Source organism: Mesocricetus auratus, unplaced genomic scaffold (assembly GCF_017639785.1).
Source record: "Mesocricetus auratus isolate SY011 unplaced genomic scaffold, BCM_Maur_2.0 Super-Scaffold_100030, whole genome shotgun sequence".
In the NCBI taxonomy this organism is placed as follows: domain Eukaryota; kingdom Metazoa; phylum Chordata; class Mammalia; order Rodentia; family Cricetidae; genus Mesocricetus; species Mesocricetus auratus.
This window is the reverse complement of record NW_024429211.1, coordinates 7,895,246-7,908,534: the sequence shown is the minus strand read 5'-3', so window position 1 is coordinate 7,908,534 and position 13,289 is coordinate 7,895,246. Positions and strand designations below refer to the sequence as shown.

Genomic DNA, 13,289 nt, shown 5'->3' with positions numbered 1-13,289 from the left:
CAAAATCAGCAGCAGTGAAGAACTGGACCTCGGCACTACATAGCAGTAGGATACACTTTTCAAGTGGCCATGAAAATTACCAGGCTAGATCATCTCCTGCCTGAGCCACAAAAATAGACTCACACGAAATTTAAATCTGGCATCGAAATCGTACACACAACACGGCAAATGCAGACGATAAATTTTAAAACATTAAGACAGGGCTGGGAGGTGGTGGTGCACGCCTCTAATCCCGGCACTCAGGAAGCAGAGGCCGGTCTGGTCTACAGGGAGAGTTCCAGGACAGCCAGTGCTGTTACACAGACGCAGTAGGGAAGAGTACTTGTGCAAACACAAGGGTCCAAGTTTAAATCCCCAGCACCCATTTAAGAACATGGGGATAGAGGAGCTGTTACCCTGGTGTGAAAAAAGAAAGTTTTAAGAGACACTTAGAGGACGCACAGAAGGAAATGAAATGTTTTCATTCGGCATCTCCCTGCTCTCCATACCTGCTCCTGTTTCATGGTTAAGAGGCTCCTCCTGCGTGAAAATCTTTCGTTGTCTATCTCTGGGGGACTGCTCATCTGCTGCAAAATACCTTCAGCCTCCCTAAGAGGCCAGCCTCCGCTGTCCCGTTAGGGTCTCTGCTTACAGTCTGCTCGCAGAAGCAGTGAAGCCCTCCACGTGGGTAAGGATAGCAGCTGGCTCTCTTCGTCTAAGATGTGGTGTGTGTTGAACACGTCTCCGGATGCCATCCCCGTGGATGCGTGGGAGCTGTGTTGGAAACCCTGTCCTCTCTCCACCAGGCTTTGAACCTGGCCTACTCCAGCATTTACGGCAGCTACCGGAACTTTGTGGGGCCTCCACACTTCCAGGTCATCTGCCGGCTGCTTGGCTACCAGGGCATTGCAGTGGTCATGGAAGAGCTGCTGAAGGTTGTCAAGAGCCTGGTGAGTTTCTCTGGAATGAGCTGTCCCTGTAGCACGGATTCCGCGGGGGCGGGGCGGGGTCTTCCTGTCTAACAGACAAGTGCTTCACTAACTAAAGAGAGTGGATCTTCAGAGTATAGAGCTATGTCACTGTACTGCCAGCTTCTCAGGAGACCGAGGCAGGAATTTAGCTTGAACTCAGGAGTTTCGAAACTAATGAGAACCTTTTTCTTAAAAATAATGCCCCAGTGCCCCCAAAAGGAATGATTGAAGCCATTTGTCTGGCTTACACTTTTCTGTCTTTTCTGCCTTTTTGAGATAGTCTCACTTCCATTTAGCATAAGCTGGCATCGGTCATGGCAGTCATTCTGCTTTGGCATCTAGATTGCTGGTATTACATATAGTTTTGCTCCATCACACCAGGCTTTCTGGAATGTTTAATAACCAGAATACTATAAGAGAACATCGCTGCTTAGATGCAGAAGTGATTCCTGTCTTACCAAAGGCCACCATTCCCCCAGACTTTGGGGGGGGGGGTGAAAAACAAAACAAAACATGCTTGCCAGTCTGATTTCCCCGGTTTGTTTCTGTTGGTGACTGACTGTAGATCCCAGGAGCCAAATGAGGGGGTCCTCTTGGAGAGCAGCAAGTATTCTTAATCACCGGGCCATCTCCCGAGCCCCCAGTTCTGCAAAAGTTCTTGTTTTATTTGTGACGTTTGAGTTTTCATAGAGCACAGATCCCCAGGAAGCACTCGTGTTAGGTAAATAGAATGGGACACACTGACCACAGGAGCTTTAGTTTACAGGCACCCATGGTGGGCAGGGACAGACACTATAGGGCTGCTTCAGCTGCGAGGCCATTCTGCGCAAGTACTACAGTGAGAGGGCTCCTGACGGATCAAAGCACATAGTTAATTAGTGAGGCAAGAGGCCTGTGCTTTTGTTCTGATGACTACTGTGGATAAAGGGCCTATTAGATGTGCATGCGTAACCTCAGAGTCCTGTCTCAAAGGCCTGCATAGAATCCTATCTCAGGGTTACCGTGATTAAAAGCAAGATGGGGAAGAAAGGGTTTATTTGGCGTACACTTCCATATCGCTGGTTGTCATCAAAAAAAATGTCAGGACAGAACTCAAATGGGGCAGGAACCTGGAGGCAGGAGCTGATGCAGGAGGGTATGGAGGGTGCTGCTTACTGGCTTGCTCCCCATGGTTGGTGAAGCTGCTTTACCATAGAATCCAGGACCACCTTCCCAGGGATGGCACCACCCACATCAGTCCCTGATTAAGAAAATGCCCTACAAGCTGTAGACCAGTTTTATAGAGGCATTTTCTCAACTGAAATTCCCTCCTCTCCGGTGACTAACTCATGGCAAGTTGACATAAAAGTAACCTGCACAATGTCCTATAGTTCAGGTCTTTGAAAAGGGAAAATGATGTCATTTGCAGCTCACAATAGATTTCTGGTTTTTCATAATCAGTCCCTCTCTTCCCTCCCTCACCCGTGTGTCTGTGTGTGTGTGCGTGCGTGCGTGCATGCGTGCGGTGTCCGGGTAATGGCCATATGATCTCGAGTCTTCATGCTTCCAGAGCTCTTAGGCACAAGCCATCTTCCTGGCTCCCGCCTTGTTTTCTGCGGCAGCATGTCGCAGTGGAGTGGACCTAATCAAGAAGGCTGGCCCGGGTGGGTGGATAATAGACCGCAGCAGTCCACCTGTCTGTCCCACCAGTGCTGAAATTACAAATGTGCCACACCATGCCTTGGTTTTTTGTTGCTTTTATTTATTTATTTATTTATTTATTTATTTATTTATTTATTTATTTAAGCGTGGGTTTTGTATCTTGAACTTAACTCCTCATTCTTGCATGACAAATACTTTATGGACTGAGTTATTTCATCCCTCATAATTTATTTCTATTATTCGCTGAAAGAGAATGTTTGAAAATCTTCTTTTGTTTGTTTGTAGTACTGGGAGTTGAACTTAACAGTCTCTCACAAAGTTGAGCAGTGGTGATGCATGCCTTTAACTCCAGCACTTGGGAGGCAGAGGCAGTCAATCTCTTGAGTTCAAGGCTAGCCTGGTCTACAGAGTGAGTTCCAAGACAGCCAGGGCTACACAAGAGAAACCCTGTCTCAAAAAACAAAACAAATAAACAAGAGTCTTTCACAGGTACTCTGTAACTATTCTCCCATATTTAATAAACAAGAGTCTTTCACAGGTACTCTGTAACTATTCTCCCATATTTAAGTTATCTTTGGGGGACTATGTATTTCTTCAGGATTCTTTGTTTTCAATAGGTTTTCTGTTGCTGCGATAAAACACTATGACTAACAGCAACTTGGGGGAGAAAGGGTTTGTTTTACCTTGGATGTCCCAGTCACAGTCCATCACTGAAGTAAGTCAGGGCAAGAACTCATGTCAGGAATGATGCAGACATCTGGAGAAGTGCTGCCCGTGCTTGCTCCCCGTGGCTTGCCCAGCCTGCTTTCTTACAATACCTTGGATCATCTGGCCAGGGCACTGTCCAGAGTGAGCTAGGCCCTCCCATATCAATCATCAAGAAAATGCCCTATAGACTTGCCTGCAGGCCAGTCTGGGAAGCATTATCTCAATGGAGTCCCTCTTCCTAAATGACTCTAGTTCTTGTTGACATCAGACTATTCTGTACAGCCTACTAGTGAAAACACAGTTTGCATCTGACCTTGGGGCCACCTGAGTACAGCCTTAATCCATCAAAGACATGGCATTGTCTTGAACTTAACATGTAGCAAAGGCTAACAAACCTCTGAGAAGTTGTGGACCTGTAGCATATAGGTTATATTAAAGATTAATGTCCTAGTTACTGTTCTGTTGCCGTGCAGAGATGCCATTACCAAGGCAACTGTCACAAAGAGAAGTACCTAATGGGAGGCTTGCTTGCGCTTTCAGAGGGTTAGTCTGTTATCATGGCTGACTGTGAAACAGCACGGGGCGGGTATGGCACGGGAGAACAGGCTGAGAACTTTCCGTCCTCATCTGCAGGCAGCAGGTAGAGGGAGCAACGCTGGACTTGGGGTGGGCTTTTTTTTTTTTAAGATTTATTTATTACATATACACCAGATTGAATTATAGATGGTTGTCAGCCACCATGTGGTTGCTGGGAATTGAACTCAGGACTTCTGACAGAGCAGTTAGTGCTCTTAACCTCTGAGCCATCTCTCCAGCCCGGGGTGGACTTTTGAAACTCAAAGCCTACCCAGCAACACATTTCCTCCAACAAGGCCAAACCTCCTAGTCCTCTAATCTTTCTCAGACAATCCAACTCTCTATAGGGACCATTCTCATCCAAACTGCCACACTTAACTGAATGCAGAGCGAGGGACCACTCACATCTTACGGTCTGATCTGCCCCCCCAAAATACTTGAAAATTGTGGGGGGAAATTAGGAATACTGACTTCCTATGGCCAAACAGAAAGGTGACATGTCTAGCCTTGACGCCATCCTGTCTGTCAGAGGACATAGAAACCATCCCGTGAGGGCTATTGCTCCTGGAGCTGCTGACATGCTTGGTGTTGAAGTGGATCAGGATGGGAGCTACTTGGGAATGTGAACTCTTGCTATCTTTCCTGGAAACTTGCTTCACAGAAGGGAAGTTGTATTTAAGAGTATGAATGTAGTCGTCTTTGTAGATATCTGGTAGAGAGTTCTATCCTTCCACTGGTGGGATTTCATGCCCTAGGCAGAGTGATTGTATGGTTTTTATCACAACTGTGTATCTTAGTAATGAGCTAACTTTGAGAGCACACGCTGGCCACGGCCTTCCGTGAGAATGCATGCTGGTGGCTAACGCAGCCTTTGTGTTTTGTAGCTGCAAGGCACAATCCTGCAGTATGTGAAAACCCTGATGGAAGTCATGCCCAAGATCTGCCGCCTTCCCCGACATGAGTACGGCTCTCCTGGTGAGCAAGGGGTGTCTGTGGAACCCAATGGGCACATCCCTCCAGAGGAGGGAATCAAGTGGGAAGCTATTGGGAAGAATCACATTTTCCTTCCTAGCAGACAGGGTAGGGTAAAGAGGCCCAAACCAGGATTTGCCTGTAGAGAATCGAATAAACAAATGCACTTTAGGCAACTGTGCAGGAAGTTACTTTGGAATTATTCTTTGCAATTAAGGAAGTTACAAGGATTTTGATATTGTGGTATTGAGCATACTGTTATCCCAGATCCTGAAAATAATTGCCCACCAAGAAAGGCTTAACTACCAGGTACTGTTTCCCTCTTAGCCTTAATGGGGAAAACATTCAAAGAAACCCCAGGGCCCTGCTCCCTGTTCCCTCCCCTGGCCCCTTACCCATTTAATAGTTTTCTTGGCCTGGAAAACATTCTGCCCTATCTGGCTCACAGGCTACAAGAATTTCACCCAGAGTCCTTGGATGTGTACTCCAAGGTCAACCTACACGACGTCCTACAGGCTGGCATGAGACCGTTCAAATAAATAGCCTTAATGACCTCAGTGTTGCTTTAGGATTAAGCTGGACTCTAGGAAATTATCACTCGAATGCCTTTTCTAAACTCCTACCCGATAGGAGTCGCTCCAGATGGCATAAGCTAGTTACTCTGGTATCACTGTGACCAAATACCTCTGAAAAGTAATTGGGGAAGTTGTGTTAGCCCAGGTTTCAGAGGGTCCTGTTCATGAACACTTGGCCCCATGTTTTGAGGTAGAACACCACAATGCAGGATCATAGTGGAGAAGAGGCTGTTGCCCTTTGGGCAAATGAAGCATGGAAAGGGAACACAGAAGAGTCCAGGGCGAAAAGTAGCCCCCAAAGACCCGATTCTTCCAACTAGGCCCCTTCTTAACTCACCTCCTAGTAATGCCAAGCTCGAGAGATGAATCTGGTCAGTAGATCACGATAATCTAGTCATCAGAAAGCCCCAGACACCAATAGCGGTGTGCTTCTCTAGTCTTGTTAATGGAGTTGAGCCGACACGTGACGCCATCCTGATGAGCAGCCTGCCGGCTTGGCCGAGCTCCCCGATACAGTTGGCATTTGAGGGAACTACTCTGCCATCGTAAAAGAAAATAACCGTCAGAGTGGCCCCGGCTTAGAAGAGTCCTATATTTCAGTTCATTGAGAGAAGGCCCCGGAACTACAGATGGAAGTTTAAATGTTGAAGGGAGAGCCATTAGGTCAGACGAGTCTCGGTAGAACAAAGATCAGTAGTTTACATTGTATTTTGCTCGTGAAAGGGTAGATAAATAGTACTGACAAATGGGAGGTGACAGGGACACGAGGCGTGGACCCTCTCTGAGGTGGGCAGGACAGTGGATTCTTGAGAAGACGTCGGGGGCTGACATGGTTTGAAGTGTGTTAAATCCAACTTTGTCCTTAGGGTAGTTTTGGCTCTTACTAGGATGTCTTAGCAGTCTCTCCATTTTTCACCAGGTTGACATTGGATGTGTGGCTCAAGGTAGCCATATTGGCTTGTGTATTCTTGTGCCATGGTTTTGGTCGTGTTTGTTTTGTTTTTGTTTGGTTTGGTTTGGTTTTTCGAAACATGGTTTCTCTGTAGCGTTAGAGCCTGTCCTATAACTGACTTTGTAGGCCAGGCTGGCCTCAAACTCACAGAGATCCTCCTGCCTCCTGCCTCCTGGCTGGGATTAAAGGCGAGCGCCACCAGTGACCGGCTTCTTGTGCCATGTTACATTATTCAGCCATTGGCAAACATGACTGAAATGCTGTGGGAATTCAGAGGAAAAGTATGCCAAGTTCCCCCACCATTATGAAGTTGGCTGCGGGGTTTCTAGACATTCTTTGTCAAGTTAGACACACTGCCTTCCAGGCCTGTGTAGATACATGGAGCTCATCGGATGCCTTCTCTGAATCCACTACAGATGATGCTCTGAGCTATCCTTTCTTCTTCTTGTGTGGTGGCAGTCTCTCGCCATAGCCTTCCCTGAACACGTGGAGTTGTCTGAGAAGGGTGTCAGAGGCTAGGTCCTGGTTTCCAGGATGTGCCCAGTGATAGGAACCATTGTCCCCGGAAGGATGGGGCGATCCCCTAGCCAGGCAGTGTCAGGATGGCAGGTGCTGGTGCTGTCCCTGAAACCCCACACTCCCTCCTGCTGCCGCAGGCATCCTAGAGTTCTTCCACCACCAGCTGAAGGACATTGTGGAGTATGCAGAGCTGAAAACCGTGTGCTTCCAGAACCTTCGGGAGGTGGGCAATGCTGTCCTCTTCTGCCTGCTCATCGAGCAGAGCCTGGTGAGTTCTCAGTTCAGGCCACTGATGACAAAGGCTGTTTTACTTTGCGAGTTCTTTAGTAGGGATATTCAATGGGCAATATTGCGAAGTATGTTTTTTTTTTTTCTTTTCAGTTTTTCTGAGACAGGGTTTCTCTGTATAGCCTTGGCTGTCCTGGAACTTGCTTTGTAGACAAGACTGGCCTTGAAGTCACACAGATCCACCTGCCCCTGCCTCCCAAGTGCTGGGATCAAAGGTGTGTGCTGCCACCACCTGGACATACCACTTTTTAAAAAAATATTTATTATGCATACTGTGTTCTCCCAGAAGAGGGAACCAGAAGTCATTATAGATGGTTGTGAGTCACCATGTGGTTGCTAGGAATTGAATTCAGGAACTCTGGAAAAGCAGCAAGTGCTCTTAACCTCTGAGCCATCTCTTCAGCCAAACATACCACTTTTTCATGGCTGTTTATTGATTGATTCCTTACATTTGGGAAACAACAGTAGAATGTGTTTCTTTGTTTCAAGAGTTTTTCAAAGCCGGGCAATGTGCCACATGCCTTTAATCCCGGCACTCAGAAGCAGGTGGATGGATCTCTCAGTATAAGGCCAGCCTAGTCTACAGAGTGAGTTCCAGTATTACAAAGAGAAACCCTGTCTCAAAAAAAAAAGGTGTTTTTCCTGTGCGCCAGAGAAGTAGCTCAATGGGACATTACCACTATCTAGGGATTTCAGTGGACAGACAATGTAAGGCTTATTTTATACTAAATGGGATCCCCTTCCTGGGCTAACTTGCTCTCCCGTGCTTCAGTCTTTAGAAGAAGTCTGTGACCTGTTGCATGCAGCCCCTTTCCAGAATATACTGCCTCGAGTCCACGTGAAAGGTAAGTCTGTATCATGAACCAGAGTTCACATTACACTGTGCAGCCGGAGCAAAAGGCCAGTGTTCAAAGTTATGCTGGTACCTGTTCGGTTAAAGTCAAGGGAGTCCCTGTGGGGAGTGTCTGACCTGGTTAGTATTCATTAACTGAAGTATTTATGACTATAATGATGTCTGCGATTTGTTTCAAAATAGCACAGAAACCGGAAGTGGAAATAATAAAAACAGAATGACCACTAAGTTGACAGTTGTCGTGGTGGATGTTACAGTTCATGGCACTGTTTTGCTTTTAGAATTTTCAGTGAGTTTTGAAAACTGCACATTAAATATGAACTCGTTCATGTTCCCCCATTGTGTTGGCTGACAATTAACACGAGAAAAATTATACCAGTCCAAGTTGGAAGCAGATCCAAATGAATACTTGCACAAGTAAATCTATCAGCTTGAATTAAAGTTGTAATGTTAATACACTGTGTATCTTAATGTAATACAATAAATCTTCATCCATGGAATTTAACTAAATCTTTCGGTTCCTTTTAAAACATTAAATTTTTGCAATTACTTAATCTTGTGTAAGGACAGAGCATAATAAGTTGTTTCCCAATGCAGAGGGGGAGAGAGTTGACGCCAAAATGAAGAGACTAGAATCCAAGTATGCCCCGCTGCATCTGGTCCCACTGATTGAAAGGCTGGGGACCCCACAGGTAAGGGGTGCTGTGCTTGCCAGGGATCACAAACTGGGTGGAAAGCCAGGCTAGGCCAGTGGAGGGAGGGGTCAGACCAGTGGAGAGGTTGGAGCAGCTAGATGTTATTGTGAGGTCCAAAAGACTGCTCAGATCGCTAGGGATGTCCTAGTTAGTGCAGCAGGTTTGGAGGATTAGAAATGGTTATGTAGAAAGGGCTTAAACATCTATCTCAAGAACATATGTGTACTCAAAAGATGTAACCTGTTGTCATATGGCACTCATGAACAAAGCTTTTCTTTTTTTCTCTTTCGGTTTTTTAAGACAGGGTTTCTCTGTGCAGCCCTGTCTGTCTAGGATATAGACCAGGTTAGCCTTAAACTCAGGAGGAAGAAGAGTCAGGTGGATCTCTCTCTGAGTGCTGGGATTAATGGCATGCGCCACCACTGCCCCGTTGAACAAAGTTTTGTGTTTTTTTTTTTTCTTAGAAAAAATTGTAACAAAAGGCAAGGTATCAGGATAAAGTTTACTCTAGATCTGCCATACTTAATTGTTGGCACCGCTGCCAATTTGAATTTTTGTGTGTGTGATTACCATAAATATCTTTGGAAATGGCCACATGACCTGGAGTCAGTGTTGTTGCAGTGAAGGATGGATGTACTTCATTCTTCTTAACTCACCTAATTTGGTCTTTATAACATACTTAATTGCTGATCTACCTTACTGATGTCTAGTACATCATAAACAGACCTGGGGACAGTTTGGCTTTAGCCCTCCAATACTCCACCATGGCTTGTAATATCCCATGTACTTTTTGCAGCAAATTGCAATTGCAAGAGAAGGGGACTTGCTGACCAAGGAGCGGCTTTGCTGTGGGCTCTCCATGTTTGAGGTCATCCTGACACGGATCCGGACCTTTCTGGACGATCCCATCTGGCGGGGGCCCCTGCCCAGCAATGGGGTCATGCATGTGGATGAGTGTGTGGAGTTTCACAGGCTGTGGAGTGCCATGCAGTTTGTGTACTGCATTCCTGTAGGGACACACGAGTTTACAGTGGAGTAAGTGCGTGTTCTGTGACTCTCTGCAAGAGGACGGTTCCAGGCAAGGGGGGAGGTGGTTGATGAAAGAGCAAATGTGAGTGAAGTCAGCACTGGTGACAAAGCTCGTTTAGAAAGGGCACAGAAGGGCTGGAGAGATGGCTCAGAGGTTTAGAGCACTGACTGCTCTTCCAGAGGTCCTGAGTTCAATTCCCAGCACCCACATGGTGGCTCACAGCCATCTATAATGGTGCCCTCTTGTGGTGTGCAGGCAAAGATGCAGACAGAACATGGTATACATAATAAATAAATCTTTAAAAAAAACTTTTAAAAAAGTGCACAGAAATTGCACTGGTTAAATGTTAATAAAATGGGATTCCTTCCTTGATGCCAAAGAAAGGACTTAGGATAAGGATACTGGAGTTATCTGAATTAAAGCGACTCAAGGCAAAATTTGGGCATTCCTGTTTCTGGGTAGTAAGTTCATAAAGTTATTCTTCATAGGTCCGTGACCTAACTGGGAAATTGCTTTTGCTCATCATTCTTCTGACTGAGAGTCCGTGTAGAGAAATTAATGTAGCCTGAAGATCACTCTGGAGACGGACTCCTGAGTCTGCCTGTTTAACAGTTTGTTCATCCTGTTTGTCGCTTGGTGCTCACAGGCAGTGTTTTGGCGATGGGCTGCACTGGGCTGGCTGTATGATCATTGTCCTCCTTGGACAGCAGCGGCGCTTTGCTGTGCTGGATTTCTGCTACCATCTTCTCAAGGTTCAGAAACATGACGGCAAAGATGAGATTATCAAAAATGTGGTACGTAGACAAAAATCTTCCACACATTTTTCTTAGGGAGGAATTTTCTTATCCTAACATAAAATTTAAGTTTAAACAAAAAGAAATCCAGAAAATCCTTATTTTTAAATCGGTTCCGTTTCCTTTTCATTTTTAAGGTAATTAGATCTATTTTCATCTTACTGTAGAGACTCTATTTCAGATTGTTGGTATACTGTCTAGTCGCCTGGCTTCTAAATCATAATCTGTTTTTGAAACTGCTTTTATTATCTTTTCCTCATCTTATGGAGTTCCCCACAAGTGAAATAGAGAAGATAAATCAGCCTTTATGTTCTCATACTTTCATCTCTCCTTTTGAAGATTATTGTGAGACTTTTCTGCTTTCCATGGGACGGACTTTGATTCTGGTTGCTGCCAGAACTAATCACAGTAGGCTTAAGGCAAGAGATACCGCCATTGATTACCTCGCTCTTACATGTCTGCATGGTTCGGCAGATTGCTCCGCTTGGCCTCTGGGGGCTAAAGGGAATGTGTTTCCCCCGAGGGCCCGGAAGGATGAGTGTGCTCCCAGTCTCCCTAGGCCACTGGCTGAATTCAGTGTCCTGGAACTGCAGAAGTGAGGTCCATTCCCTGCTGGCAGCTCTTTGCCTCACGTGTTTTCCGCATGGCACCTTCAAGCCACAAGGGTCGGCCACTTTCGCCACGCCTTTCCTGTCTCCGGTGCCTACCTTCTGGCTCAGATGGTTGGGTTGGCTCTGCCTGCACAAATCCAGGGGCTCTTTTGAAGTTCTTGTCAGTCGCACCTGAAAAGGGCTTTTAGTCAGAGAATATCCACAGATGCAAGGGAATTCTCAGTGCGGGCATTTCTAAAGGTAATTCTCGTACCTCCATATTCTTGCCTCTCTGGAATATAGCTAGAATATTTTCTGTGTCTCTGAGGTAACTAACTCATTTCAGGTGGAGCTGGCTGGGACTTTTACTTTCAAACATTTTTCTCCATTTTGTTTAAAATCTTGGCAGGAATATATAAACTGGAATGTTCCCCTCCTGTTATTTTATATTCTGATATTTGAAGGCCTTGGGAGTCTCCGAAGGCCGTGTGAGACTATCATACCCTTGTGTAACATACCTATTTGCAAGCTTCTGTTCCGTTTAACCGGATTTAAATGTCTGCTTCGAAGATTGGCTGCTGTTCACTGCCAATTGTTACCCCGCTGTGTTATGAGTTTCTCATGAAGGCTCCAGGTATAGACCAGGCTATCTTTTCATTCCAGTCATTCCTTCTTACGTGTGGGCAGAGGAATGCTTTCAGGGTCTGAGTGTCTGGGACCTTTATCCAGACTTAGAGGAGATTCGGCAAAGTATCTTTTCCATAGTACTGTTAAGCTGGAAATACACGACTTATACTTTATTAGTTCACAGGCCTTTGTCTACTAAACATACTGTATTCGTGTTGATGTTCTTTTCTTTGTTTGCTTTTGGGCTTTGGAGAAAAGGGTCACCCAGCATGACCTAGAACTCACCATGTACCCCAGGCTGGCCTTGAACTCACAATAATCCTTCATCCTAGTGACATAGTCACCACTCCTGACCAATAGACAAGATAAATGAATGAATAGGTCTATACTTAACAGTATCAAAATTACAAAGAATCAAACTTAAATTGGAAATGTATTCATTAGTCCAACGGTGATAGTTAGATGATAAGGGTCAATATAATTTTCTATTTTTCTGAAGTAGAGGCCTTGCTTTTTTTTTTTTTTTTTTTTTTCTTTTCCTCTGTGGCTCTGAAGACTGTCCTGCCTGGAACTAGCTGGTCTCGAACTCACAGCGATCCGCCTGCCCCTGCCTCCCGAGTGCTGGGATTAAAGGTGTGCGCCACCACTGCCCGGCTGAGTCCTTGCATTTTGAAGCACAATAAATCTAACAATCTGATCTGATTGTAGCCACTGAAGAAGATGGTGGAGAGGATCCGCAAGTTCCAGATTCTCAATGATGAGATCATCACTGTCCTGGACAAGTACTTGAAATCTGGCGACGGGGAGAGCACTCCTGTGGAGCACGTGCGATGCTTCCAGCCACCCATCCACCAGTCCTTAGCCAGCAGCTGAGGGCTAAGCTCACAGCATCCAGTAACGGATGGCATGCTTGTCTTTATGTAAACTATATTCAAATTTTTAGGGGCTATTTTGTCTGAACCTACTTAAGGGGGTGCTTTTTTGATCCAAAAGCTTAACTTTATAAAACTTACTTATTTTTCTAGACTAAAATTGTATATGTGTTTGGAATTGGGAAGTATGAGAACATGGTTGCCGGCTGTTGCCATATTATGGTATATTTTATGTTGAATGTTCCATTAGCTAGCTATAATACTGAATTCACTCAATATCAACTAATTATATTTTCAAAATTCCCCACCAATTTTGGTTAAACGTTAATGACTAGATTTATTTAGGGATTTTTATGATGGTCTTTTAGGAAATCTTTTCTAAGTCATTGTTCCCTTTTATGCCAAAATAGTGAAATTGTTTCCTCCGCTTCCACAAAATCAATAGTGGCAGTCTGATTTGTGAGATATGATTTAAAGACTAAAGAAATAAAAATTGATGCAATCTGCTTGTGTTTGTTCATTGACACGGTACAATGCTTATTAGCTTTGCATTCAGGGTTAGGCAGGGAGGCCATGAAAGCCAGAGATGTAAGACATGAAGGACAAGAAAGAGGAGCACCAGGACTTCTTCTAATGTACGTGCTTAG

The 13,289-nt window shown here is 45.2% G+C and overlaps 1 protein-coding gene across 3 annotated transcripts in view; it reads left to right on the top strand.

Annotated features, from left to right (window-relative positions):
- The window catches only part of Cyfip1 (cytoplasmic FMR1 interacting protein 1), a 47,461-nt gene extending 34,313 nt beyond the window's left edge, over nt 1–13,148 (top strand). For all 3 annotated transcript variants that reach the window (XM_040733297.1, XM_040733298.1, XM_040733299.1), the window contains 8 exons: nt 786–929; nt 4,760–4,850; nt 7,031–7,161; nt 7,954–8,026; nt 8,632–8,726; nt 9,526–9,764; nt 10,406–10,553; nt 12,479–13,148. In XM_040733297.1, the coding sequence (XP_040589231.1) occupies nt 786–929; nt 4,760–4,850; nt 7,031–7,161; nt 7,954–8,026; nt 8,632–8,726; nt 9,526–9,764; nt 10,406–10,553; nt 12,479–12,643 (1,086 nt within the window). In that variant the 3' untranslated portion in view covers nt 12,644–13,148. The remainder of the gene's footprint in view (nt 1–785; nt 930–4,759; nt 4,851–7,030; nt 7,162–7,953; nt 8,027–8,631; nt 8,727–9,525; nt 9,765–10,405; nt 10,554–12,478) is intronic.
- Nucleotides 13,149–13,289: the final 141 nt, after the last annotated feature.